Raw genomic sequence first — 12,198 nt, 5'->3', positions numbered from 1 at the left:
TCACAAGGTAGAAAGTGACATTTGAAACTCAAAAACACCAGAATTCAACCAGTTACTGTCTTTCAAAAGAAAATTGCTCCAAGAATTTAAGTTAAATGTCGTATGCTCAACTGTGCATAAGTATGTTGCTCATGACAATAATAATAATAATAAGTGGTAATGTCATCAATATGAGATCTGCAGTTCTAAATGACTTTCAATTCCAGTTCTCCCCTTTTCCTTTGATTATCTTGGGAGGGTAACTTTTCTCTATATGTCTAAAAACAGGAACACTGTTTTACCTTGCTGCTTTACTCATGTCTAGAACTATGTATACATATATATATATATATATATATATATATATACATATATATATGTATATGAAATCAGGAATACGTAATCCACTGGAATCCACTAACAGTCTCTTAGGCCTGAGCAGCAGATGAGTAGAGTCAGAGTGTATTGATTTGCCAAGTTAACATGGAACTGAGCTTCTACTCATTTTGTAAATTTTATGGCAGCAGTGGCCAATAGAAAATGCGTCAAGGATGGAAATGTGTATAACTCTGCTATGCAAAGTAACTACTAGCAATACATGGCTACTGAGCATTTAAATGTGGCTACTATGACTAAGACAACTAATTTTTAGTTTATTTTAAATGAAATTTAAATCTAAGTATCACTGCCATATTGAACAATTAGTTTTAAAACCATTAAGTTTTATATATGCGACCCTCCCATCTAAGTTTTTTTTTAAACACCTGGGTGTTTTTATGCACACATGAATCAGCCCTTGGTCTGTAGGGTCATGAATCTGGAATATCCATCTTGGGACTGAACTCCAAATCTTCCCAGCCCAGGCTGACCTATGGTCAAACCCCCTCACTTCTTTTATAACTTCTGAACTATGAAACAGGCAGACAGACATCCCTTCCTGCTCCATCAGAAAACGGATTGCTCCATTTTTCCAAAGGGAAGATCTTTATTGAAGGATATCAGCAAAACTGTCTGACTTATGAGCATCTTTCAAAACAGTAACACAGCTTTCTCACTACAGACGCTGACAGACACACCAGCGTGAAGCCAGGTACACACACTGTCTCAGAGGCTGTTGGTACCCATATCCCCCAGACTTCAACATTTCAGCCAAAAGCCAGCATCTTGGAAGCTGAAAGAGATGGGACTTCTTGTTGCAGTGATTACTGGGGCAATGCTCTCTGGAGATAGGGCATGAGGGAAGCAGGATAAGGCAGAGGGGAAAGCTAGCAAGGGTGTAGTCTCCGCTGAAGTCACGGTTCCTTCAAATGCCACGGAGAAGCTCTAGATCTCAGACTATGCTAAAAATTCTGTCATGCCTTGAAACACTGGGATTGATCTTTTGAACTTTGTATCAGTCTGATACTAGCTGAGTTGGGTACAGGGGAAGTGACAGCTCCTAGGCAAGAAGGCTTCTCTTTGACCAAGGACAAATCTGTGGAAAAGAGGATAGGTCTAGTTGTCATCCAGCACCCACAGCTGGGGGATGAGTTCACCTGCTACAGAGGATCTGGATAGAGACTCGAAAACATCCTCGACAGGACCCTTTTCAATCCTAATAACTACATCTTCTCCTGTTGGGGTTTCTCTCCATGCTTTAGATGCTATCCTGCTCTCCAGAAGCCCTCAATTAATACCTGACCAAGTTGGCACAGAAAAACCCCAACTCCCTCCCACTCAAATGAGAAAACACTAAGGTGCCTCCTATCCCAGTGGGATGAAGCTCACTCATAGGCACGGTAGCCTGATGATGCCCCATCAATTGGCTTTCCTTTCTGCTCTGTCTCATTCATATTCCTGGGATCACTTCCCAAATGAGCTACTTGCATTCAAATCCTTGTTTCATAACTGACTTCCAGAAAACCCAAACTAAGTCATACACAGACCCACTCTCCCTAGGCAGCCATCAACTATGATAACCATGTGTGATTCTTATTCAAACTCACCCTTCTGTTACATGAACCTCATCTTAAAAGCTCCTTTGTTGTTTTCTGCAGACTGGTCTCAATGAGGGTCACTCCAGGTTTTCTTACACGTTTTTTTATCTTTTCTGCACTTCACATGGTGTTTTGGCAAGTTTCAACTTTATTTATTTTGTGATGGAGTCCCGCTCTGTTGCCCAGACTGAAATCTCTGCTTCCCAGGTTGAAGCGATTCTCCTGCCTCAGCCTCCTGAGTAGCTAGGATTACAGGCATGCTCCACCAGATCCGGCTAATTTTTGTATTTTTAGTAGAGACGGGATTTCACCATCTTGGCTACGCTGGTCTTGAATCCCTGACTTCAGGTGATCTGCCCACTTTGGCCTCCCAAAGTACTGGGGTTACAGACATGCGTTCCCACTTTATTTTTACCTGGTTAATTCCTTAGTCCCTAAATTAATGTGGAAATGGAAATTCAGGAGGCCTGGCCTGGACCATACTGCAACAGCTAGGCCCTCCTGAACCTGCCCAGGGCAGAAAGATTATGCCACGGTTCTTGCCAACAGCTTTCCGCCTCAAAGATCCTTGCCCAGCCACAAGTCTTATTACACATGGGAGATCCTGTTTTACAGGGAGGAGCAGGAAGCCATTCTGAGCCCTACAAGCATGTCTGCGAATGCTGTTATTGCTGTTACACATACTGCACAATGTTCAATATTTATGGGAGAGCCTCTTTCTGTTGTTCATTATCATTAGCAGGTAGCTGTGTCCCTAAAAAAATCTAGAACTTTTGCTTACAGAGGCACCAACTGTTTAATAATTAAAGATGAGGCTAGTGATTCAAGCTAGCCTCACAGTAATTGGTGGGAATGTGCCTGTAGTTTCATAGGGCATTCTGGAAGACAGAAGTACCTGCCTGGGAAACTTGTTTCCTATAGGGTTTATTTTAGGCTTTAAAGAAAATGTCCAGACTGTGTGTTTACAACAAATTAGGTGTGGCCGGGTGCAGTGGTTCACACCTGTAATCCCAGCACTTTGAGGGGCCGGGGCAGGTGGATCACCTGGGGTCAGTAGTTCGAGACCAGCTTAGCCAACATGGTGAAACCCTGTCTCTATTAAAAATACAAAAATTAGCTGGGCATGGTGGCGGGTGCCTGCAATCCTGGCTACTCAGGAGGCTGAGGCAGATTAATCCCTTGAACCCAGGAGGTGGAGGTTGCAATGAGTCAAAATCGCATCACTGTGCTCCAGGCCAGGACACAAGGGCAAGACTCCATGTTAAAAAACAACAACAACAAAAGATTAGGTGTGAAAATGTGATGTGTGTGTGTGGCACTTTTAGCTCCAATTGATCTTGGACTAAATGTATTCTCTTTTTTTGAAAGATAGTTGTGAACTACCACTTTGCAGAGACCTGTACATAATCTGTTTTGTGCCAACTTCCAGTGTGTGACATCAGTCAATTCTCATTCCCCTTTTTGAGTTAGAAGTGGAAATAAGTGTAGAAACTGAGGAATTTCTGCATTTTCTACTGGTTATTCTGCTTCATGCTTACAGCCTACCTCAGTGTGTGCAGTTTCAACCTCAGCATTAGTAATGTGCTCTGGTATACAGAACTGAGCATGGAGTGACCAGAAGGCAGGAGATCTATTTTTTTCTTTTTTTTTTTTTCTTACTTAAATCTTTGCTTAGAATTCTCCATACAAGTCTATTCTTGCTTGCTCAAGGTGTTGATTCCTATTGAAACCTCAGGCAGGGACTTGAAATTAGAGCTGAGTTGGATTGCAGTCTTTAGCCATACACTTGGGTTAGCTGCTTGGCCCATTGAGGCTGTTTGAAAAAATGAAAAAAAAAAAATACTACTGCTGATTTCCATGAGAATCAACTGAGATACTGGAAACAATGTCAAGGTGAATTGTTTCTAGTGAGAACTGCTCTTATGAAGAAGCAGGAGGACGAGGACCAGAGGGATTTGTTGGTGCACTTGAGAGGTCACTTGCAGCCCAGGGAAGACCTTAGGTGTTGGATTCAGCTTTCTTGGAGCTCCTGCATTGTTCATTCCTAGTTTATGGTCTTGGAAATGTTGCCAACTAGTCTGTTTGCATGATGAAGCTCATTTGAGAACCTCTCATCTAGTCTAACATCAGGAAGAAAACTGGGTCTTGAACCAGATCTCCTGACTTTTGGTCCGGCATCTATTTATTCCATCTTTTTCTCCAAAGTCAAATAATACAGTCTGCAGAGTATGAGGGTCGGTGTGTGCTAGAAATAGCTAAGACATCGCCTCCAAATCATTTCGGGTCCTGTGTTTGTCAAAAACTTCAACAATTCCAGATGCTCTCTAATGTGAGATTATTTTTTCTTTAAATGCAAGTTTTCCCTTTAAATGTAAACTTCTGTTAAATACCCTTTAAATTTAAACAACAGAGTTTATAGGATCTTTTTGTAGTTAATAGCTGTTGATACATTCAGCCAAAAATACAGACAGCACTGCCTTAGTTAACGCCTTCAGCTTGCCAAATGCACTTATTTGTGCGTACATTGCACCCCCAATTTAGAGAATAATTCCGAAACAGAAAGCTAGGGTGAGTGCAGTGTGTCTTTACGGCAACTACAAATAGTTTGTTCAGGCTACTCTCATCATTTGTGAAAACACATTTATTGTTTGTTGGAAAGAACAAAATGTTTGCCATAGCAACCATGGCAACCCTGGGTGTCTTCCCTATTAGCTGTAATGCGGGGAGCATCTTCAACAGCAGGAAAGAGAACTCAGCAATTATCACCCAGATAGCATCCCCCCATTTTAAGAGCTTTGGCTGAAGCTCTTGGACTCAGAAAAATTTTAACATGATGTGTTAATGAATGCTAGCAACAACTATTCCATTTTGGTTAATTTGGGGGAGATTAATAAGCTAAGATTTTTACTGTGGGTGAAAGGGGGATGTGATTTTCTTTAGACAAATTTGCAGGAATCATTTTAACGCTAAATCATTCTCTATTTTTCTTTTCTGTTTGGTTTTGTTTAGTTTTGATGAGTCTTTTGTTATTTTATTATTTGCAAGACAAAGTTTCTTGTCATTTTATTTCCTTGCTTCCCTTCGTCATGTAAGTTCTTATCATATGCTAATTATAATAGATGAAGAAAGGACTTTAAAGCATGATGAGGAAGTCTAGTTGCATTGAGGGTAAAAGGTAAATAGTTGAGGTCTAAAAATTTTCATTTTAAAAATAGTGATGGTCAAAGAAACATCAAAAGTTCTATATTATACCATCAGCTCCCAAATTGCTGTACACATTCTTTATGCAATAAATCACATGTGAGCAATAAGATTCTCAGCATATAATAGAAGAACATTTTGATAATGTAAACTATGTCATATGTTAAAATCAGAAAAGTATAAAATCACTATGCATTCACCACTGAGATAAAAATCACCATATAAATTAATTTTCTACCATGTTTTAATATTGTTGAGAGAATATCATTTCAACAACTTCTTTATTTTTATTTTTTTACCTCATGAACTGGGCGGCAGAAGACATCGACTAGAAATTAAAAAATAAGTTTAGAATAATTTTGGATTTTTGGAAATGTAAAATCATCCCCTCCATAAGCCTCTCTGTCAGTTTTGAGAAGCTAGAGAAAGGCAGAGGGCATTCAGAATTGTGATCATGTTGAGGAAGACAGAGTTGAATGATAAAAAGGTACTCCTGGTTCTGGTACCTCAGAATCTCTGCTTGAATACCCACTTCAAGTGATTTTCCAACTTACTAATTTTCTGGAGTTTTATAAACTTTTTTTCTGTTGAAGAATGATTGAAAATAGCTGGATTTACCCTATGTTTTAATCCTGGGTGCCAAATTTTCTAAATTGCTGGATTTCAGTTTCCTCAACTTTATGATGGAGATAATGCTATTTACTTAAAAGGATATTGTATACTTATTCAAATAGGAAAAATTGCAGTGTCAAATAGAGTTCAATGTTCAATGACTTAAACACAATAGGTAGTTAGCTCTCATTGATCTATTAGGTGAATGTGTTCAAGGAGGCAATTGCTTTCCTCCATGTGATGATGAAGGGATCCAGGATCTTTCTATGCTGTGATTCTGCCATCATCTAGATCTTGTTGTCAGCTGCATCCGTCAGTGGTGGAAGAAGAAAGCAAGTGGAGAAGAGGGATGCTAGCCTGGAAGTCGCACATCTTATTCCCATTTACCTTCTTATTAGAGAGATGTTAACCATATGGCCATAAATATAAAAGTATGGAAAGCTGAAAACTCCCATGAAGCCATGCACCCTCTGCAATTCTGTTACCACAGAAGGAAGAGAGAAGAGAATATTAATTAATTAATTAATTAATATTAATATGTGTCATATCTGCCACTGCGTGCGTACGAAACACTTAATAAAACACGTTCCACAGTAAATGCTAAGCACATTCTCTTCCCCTTCTTTCTTGCATTTGAGTCTTCTCAGGAAGGGTGAGAAAAAAAAAAAAAAAAAAACTTTTCTCAAACAAAAGCTGCTAAGGACTGGCTGTTTACTGAAGAAAATTAACCACAATTTTTAAGATGTACCTTAAAGTCTTCTATTATACCATCCTTAAAGACAGAATAGGATTGGATTTATGCCCTCTATCACTCTCTCTGCATTTCAGTCCTGTATTATGAGACACTCTGCATGGGGAGCAGAGGCTCAGGAAAGCTCTCAGTTACCAAGGAGATGTCCAAATGACTCCTTCCAAGGTGGTGAGAAAGTGTACTGAAACATTGCTAAAATGATTTTCAATGACATAGGCTGAAAGAAAAAGGTTATTGATTAACTCTCCTAAACTAAAAATTCAATTACCTCTCCCTACCTGATGTCCTGAGTTGCTTCCATGCTATCCCTACCCATGGCATAAGACAGCCTAGAATAGCTCCCACTCGGGCTTCAGAAGATTTGTGAGATCTGAGATCAGTAGAAGTGAATATTGTCTTTTTTATTCCTATGAATGAAATGAAAACAGAAAATTTAGACTACAAGTCTTCCAACTAACAGAGAACTAATATTGATCTTCTGGAAATTTCAGATGTGACAAATACAGAATTCTAGGGCCAAAAAGAGTTTTTGTATGTGTGTCAGAATGTCCCTGCATGTCAGGTATACTGAACCACACGAGAATCCAAGAATGTTAGAGACTCTGTCATGCCTCTGAGATTTGGTGTACGTTGTGCCCTCTTCCCTGGCTGATCTCCATCCAACTTTCCCCATTTTTTTCCTGGATATGGCTACACTTACCTCAGGTTTCAGCTCTACCATTGCTGTCTCTAGAAGACCTCTCTGATCAGCTCCTGAGGCATTCTGTGCTCTGTGCACCTCCTGTTTACTTCTTGCGAGGGTTTCTTTCATATCACATTAAATGTTTTTGTCAGTATCTCTTTCTCTCTCTTCAGCACCCAGCGTGCTCCTGGTGCTCAACAAACAACTGCTGAATAAATGAATGATACTTTTCAAAGGCATAGTCAGTGTCCTTTCATCTTTGTATCTGCAGTACAATATCTTGTCCATGGCAGGTTCATAGTAAATATTCAGAGTAGAGGAAAAAGAAGGTAATGAAAGAACACTAAAACAAGGAAGAGAAGAAAGGAAGAATATAATAGTCAGAGAGAGCTCATGTAAGGCTAGTTCACACATATCTGCAATCAAAGGCTGAAGTCGTAAGAAGAGAAATAAATAAAACAAATTTCACTAGGAGTTTGTAAAATAGAAGTCGTAATGACCAAGGAAACAGGGACAGAAGCATGGAAGACACAGCTTTTGAAATAAGTCTTTAATCTATGAGAGAGATTTTGATGGAGGTGGAGAATGGAAAATACCAGGGGGTTAAGTACAGAGGCAGGGAAGAGTAGGGCCCATTTGGGGGTAGACTCTTCTTAGTTGAACACTGTTTCATTTCTCTTTGATAGTTGAAAATTGTAGCTATGTGAGACATTACTGCAACTCTCTCTCTCTCTCTGATCCTGTTCCAGGAACTGGCGGTTGGTCCCCAGCAGATTCCAATGCTCAACAGTGGCTCCAGATGGACCTGGGAAACAGAGTAGAGATTACAGCAGTGGCCACGCAGGGAAGATACGGAAGCTCTGACTGGGTGACGAGTTACAGCCTGATGTTCAGTGACACAGGGCGCAACTGGAAACAGTACAAACAAGAAGACAGCATCTGGGTAGGACATCTTTTTCCTTCCAATGAATAAAACTGAGATGTGCTAATGGTAACTAGAGTGTATTTCCATCATTTTCCAATATCCAGATTGTTGGTAGTTTAATAATTGTTGCATGCCCATTAGAAATAATTAGACAATGTGTAAGTCCCATGCCCAGCATGGCTCCAGTTCCTAGGAAAATTAGGATGTCTGTTGCAAATAGTTTAGTATGTTCCCCTTTTTGTCGTAAACTGGGTAATTCATTGACTGAGTCTCACTTTCTTCATCTATAAAAATTAATTTAAAAACAGATAAATGTACCAACAAAGTCTGATGATTAATATGATTATACTGATTTACTGCTTATTGACTTATTTATTATTTTTTATATCCCAGGCCTTCACATATTTTGCAACAACACAACTAGCTCAATTGCATCACTTGATTAATGTTTCCATATGTGTGAATCATGACTTGGGAATCTTAAAGTCTGCTCTGACTTTAAAGCCACTAAGCAGTCTCTATCCTAGGTTCGCACATAATTGAAAACTAAAACTACAAAACAAATAGAAACTTTAGAATTATTCTGCCATTGGAAACAATCTTCAGCTTCAGAGTGAAGGACAGTTTGCTCCAAGTTACAAAATTGAGCTTTCCTCCCCAATCCCAGCCCCACACTCTAGACCTCACTGTGTGGATAAAAGGCTGTCAGCAAATTATTAACGGAGGCAAAGGCGAAGGCAAAGCAAATAGCAAAAGTCGCCTGGAGACAGCTTCAGAACCTCAGCTACTGAATAAAATAAGCTGTAAGTTTATATTACTTTTAGTTCAGAAAATAAGTCACCATTTTTTAATCCAAATGTGCGTAAAATGTGAAGATTTGGAAATTAATAGCATATTATTTCCTTCTCAGACTCTCTCTGCTTTAATCAATGCCAATTAGTGTTGTCTTCACATTCACATTCCCGTGTTGGCCCCATCTCACTGATAAAAATGGAACAACTTCTATTTTATATATTCAGTGTTATTTATTAATTCCTACCTAGCACATGCGTTTGTAATTGAAAATAGTCATAAATTGAGGATTAAGATTAGTTACGGCAGACTGAATCCTAAGAATATTATTACTGTCATCTTTATTCTGGGTCACTTGTAATATTAGGTTCTAATATTTATAAAGGGTGTAAGTTTTCTTCATTTTTTAAAAAATAGTCTGAACATTGAGTATACATGGAAACAAAGAGGGGGAAATAGACAGACACCAATGCCTACCTGAAGGGAGAGACTGGGTAGAGGGTGAGAACCCAAAATCTACCTATTTGGTACTATGTTCAAAACCTGTGTGATGAAATCATTTGTACACTAAACCCCAGGGACATGCAATTTACCCGTATAACAAGACTGCCCAGGTACCCCTTGAGCCTAAGATAAAAGTTGAAAAAGAAAATAAGTGTCTTCTGGGAACTATTTTATTTTTTCTCAATTTTGAGGTCCCCATAAATTATTACAGGTTTTCATTTTGTTTGACTTTTAGCTTGAGATAAAAATTAAGCACACCTTCCATTTTGAGGAACAATTTTAAGGTTTTTATGTTGACTTTAGAGGAACAAATCGATGTGAGTTTTTTTGTTTTCTCTGGTAGTTTTCATCGGGACTGGTTGTTTTTAGATTGAATTGCAGCTTTGAGTTATTGTGCCTAATTTATTTTAATTATGAGTTTCACTCTCTTTAGAACCAAATAAGCTGCTTTCATCTTAGCCCCTAGGTTGGGATGTATTTCAAAGGATGACGATTTCTCTGGGCTCATGAGCAGTGGGCGCAAGGTCTCTTTCACTTCCTTCCCCTTGTCAGTTTATCTGTTTCCAAATGATTCCAAGCCCTTTAAAGGCAGGGATTTCTTTACATGTCCATTTAGCCCCTGTGCCCAATATCGCTAAACACATGGCAGGAACTAATTTTGGGGTGGTTATTAAGAGAACTGCAGAATTACTAGGGATCCCTGAATTGAAGGGTGGTGGCAGGAGACCTTCCTCACCCCCTACCTTGCATCCCAAACAGCCTTGACATGGTAGGGCAGGTGCAAGATGCTGGATGGACAGAGAAGGAAAGGCTGGGCCCTCCATGCACAGTGAGGCAGGAAATTCCAGCAACAACTTCCCCAGAGGTGGCTGCAGGACATTTCGAAGAGAGGCAGCTTCAGGAGCAGCCTTTGATTAAGCAAATGCAGGGAGAAGTGATTTGAGGAGGGACCATTACAATAACTTCCAATTTAAGGAGTAAAATACATGGCATTAGGCAAAAGTACCATGACAGGTCATGTGCAATAACTAGGCTCTACCCTGGAAAAATTGGTGTCCCCTTACTTAATACTAGGAAAACTAACAGTTACTAAGCACCCATTACACACCATATGTAAGCAAATGTAATTCTCTATGTAAATTAATAAGTGTCATTCTATAATCTGGTGATTCAATGTTAACATCTCCATGAACAAGAGGCATGAGGCTCTTGTGGGTTATGGCAGGCTGAATCCTAAGAATTCAGTCTTTGAGCCCAATCCAAGCTTACACAACCAGAAACTGGTGGCCATATATTTCACAACTAAGATTTATTCCTAAATATATGTGGTTGCAAAACTGTAGCTTCTATTCTCTTTTAGTACAACAATTTTTTTTTTTTTTTACTTTTCACAAAATAGATTTACTTTTCTCACCTCAAATGTTAATTTTGTCAAGCCAACTCCTTAAGAATAATATTAAACCTTATTATTTAATTCATATATTGCTAAATATAAAAGTGTGAAGGTACCAATAATACCCATTTGTATTTGTATATGATGTAAATAGTGCTGAAACTCTAAAACCATCTCAGCTTTCAGGGTGTTTTACAAACACTTCACAGAAATTTGTGAAATTTGCCTTGTGGCTAATATTTATTGGTACTTTCATCAGATTACCCTGTTGAATGAAAGAGATTATCTTGAGAGCTTTTCTTTTTATGCTTTATTTTTAATTTTAAATTAGAAGACTCTGGATTCACCGAAACTAAGCCTTGGAACAAAGAAAAGAACAATAGTCAAACAAAAGGTCTTTGTTAAACTGTCTAAATTGTTTGGTTTAACTTTTCAGAAAAAGTCAATACCTAAAGCATCAAGTATTGGTTTAAAGGTGGTGTATCAAGTAAATGGACAGTATATATATGTATGGATGTGCATTTATATATATTTAAATCTATATTTATATTTATATTTTTGAAGATAGGATCTCAATCTGTTACCCGAGCTGGAGTGCAGTGGTGCAATCATAGGTGACTGCAGTTTTGAACTCCTGGGCTCAAGTGATCCTGCCACTTCAGCCTTTAAAGGAGCTGGGACTACAGGCATTCACCACCAAGTCTGGATAATTATTTTTAAATTAAAAAAAAAAATTGTAGAGATGAGATCTCACTATGTTGCCCAGGCTGGTCTCCAATTCATAGGCCCAAGGGACCCTCCCACCATGACCTCAGGATCACAGGCTTGAGCCACCACACCTGTCCAGTGAAGCAGAACATCTCTTGAATACTTACTTTCACCTGGTCTTTTGTGGATCCTCAAATTTTAGATAATATGTAATTTGTAGTGCTCTTTAAAATTGATTTACGAAACAATATATAGCACATGCTGTGGATGGGACAATCCATTCACCAATACTGAAGAGATTTATTGTATTTTACAAGGTTTACTTCAGAAAAAGAATTCTAAAGGGACTCCTTCCCAATGATTGGTAGCATGCCCTAAAAATCTAATTTGGAGAGTTTCTGATCTGACACTGCATGGAATGCTCATGAATGAGGCCACTACACAGCCACGTAGTGATGCATCATGATTAATGCACAAGCCAGAGTCCCTCACTTCACTGAATAATCAGGCATGAAGGTGTGTCAGGGACAAACCCACCAACACTGTTCAGAATCCTAGCAGCTCCAAAGCCTCTCTTCCTGATTGGTGTGCAGACATGCCGAATCAACACAAATGTTAAAATTCCAACTCTGGGCAGCAATGTGAGCCAATGCTTGGTAAAGTGGGTAAACCTGT

The 12,198-nt window shown here is 39.0% G+C and overlaps 1 protein-coding gene across 1 annotated transcript in view; it reads left to right on the top strand.

Annotated features, from left to right (window-relative positions):
* Positions 1-12,198, top strand: part of CNTNAP5 (contactin associated protein family member 5) — an 851,907-nt gene that overhangs the window by 199,945 nt on the left and 639,764 nt on the right. Inside the window, exon 3 of the mRNA XM_032260961.1 lies at positions 7,951-8,144. Coding sequence (XP_032116852.1) covers positions 7,951-8,144 — 194 coding nt within the window. The remainder of the gene's footprint in view (positions 1-7,950; positions 8,145-12,198) is intronic.

The sequence above is a fragment of the Sapajus apella genome, unplaced genomic scaffold, assembly GCF_009761245.1.
Source record: "Sapajus apella isolate SASKATOON/1434 unplaced genomic scaffold, GSC_monkey_1.0 scaffold120, whole genome shotgun sequence".
Classification (NCBI taxonomy): domain Eukaryota; kingdom Metazoa; phylum Chordata; class Mammalia; order Primates; family Cebidae; genus Sapajus; species Sapajus apella.
This window is presented reverse-complemented; position numbering and strand designations above follow the sequence as displayed.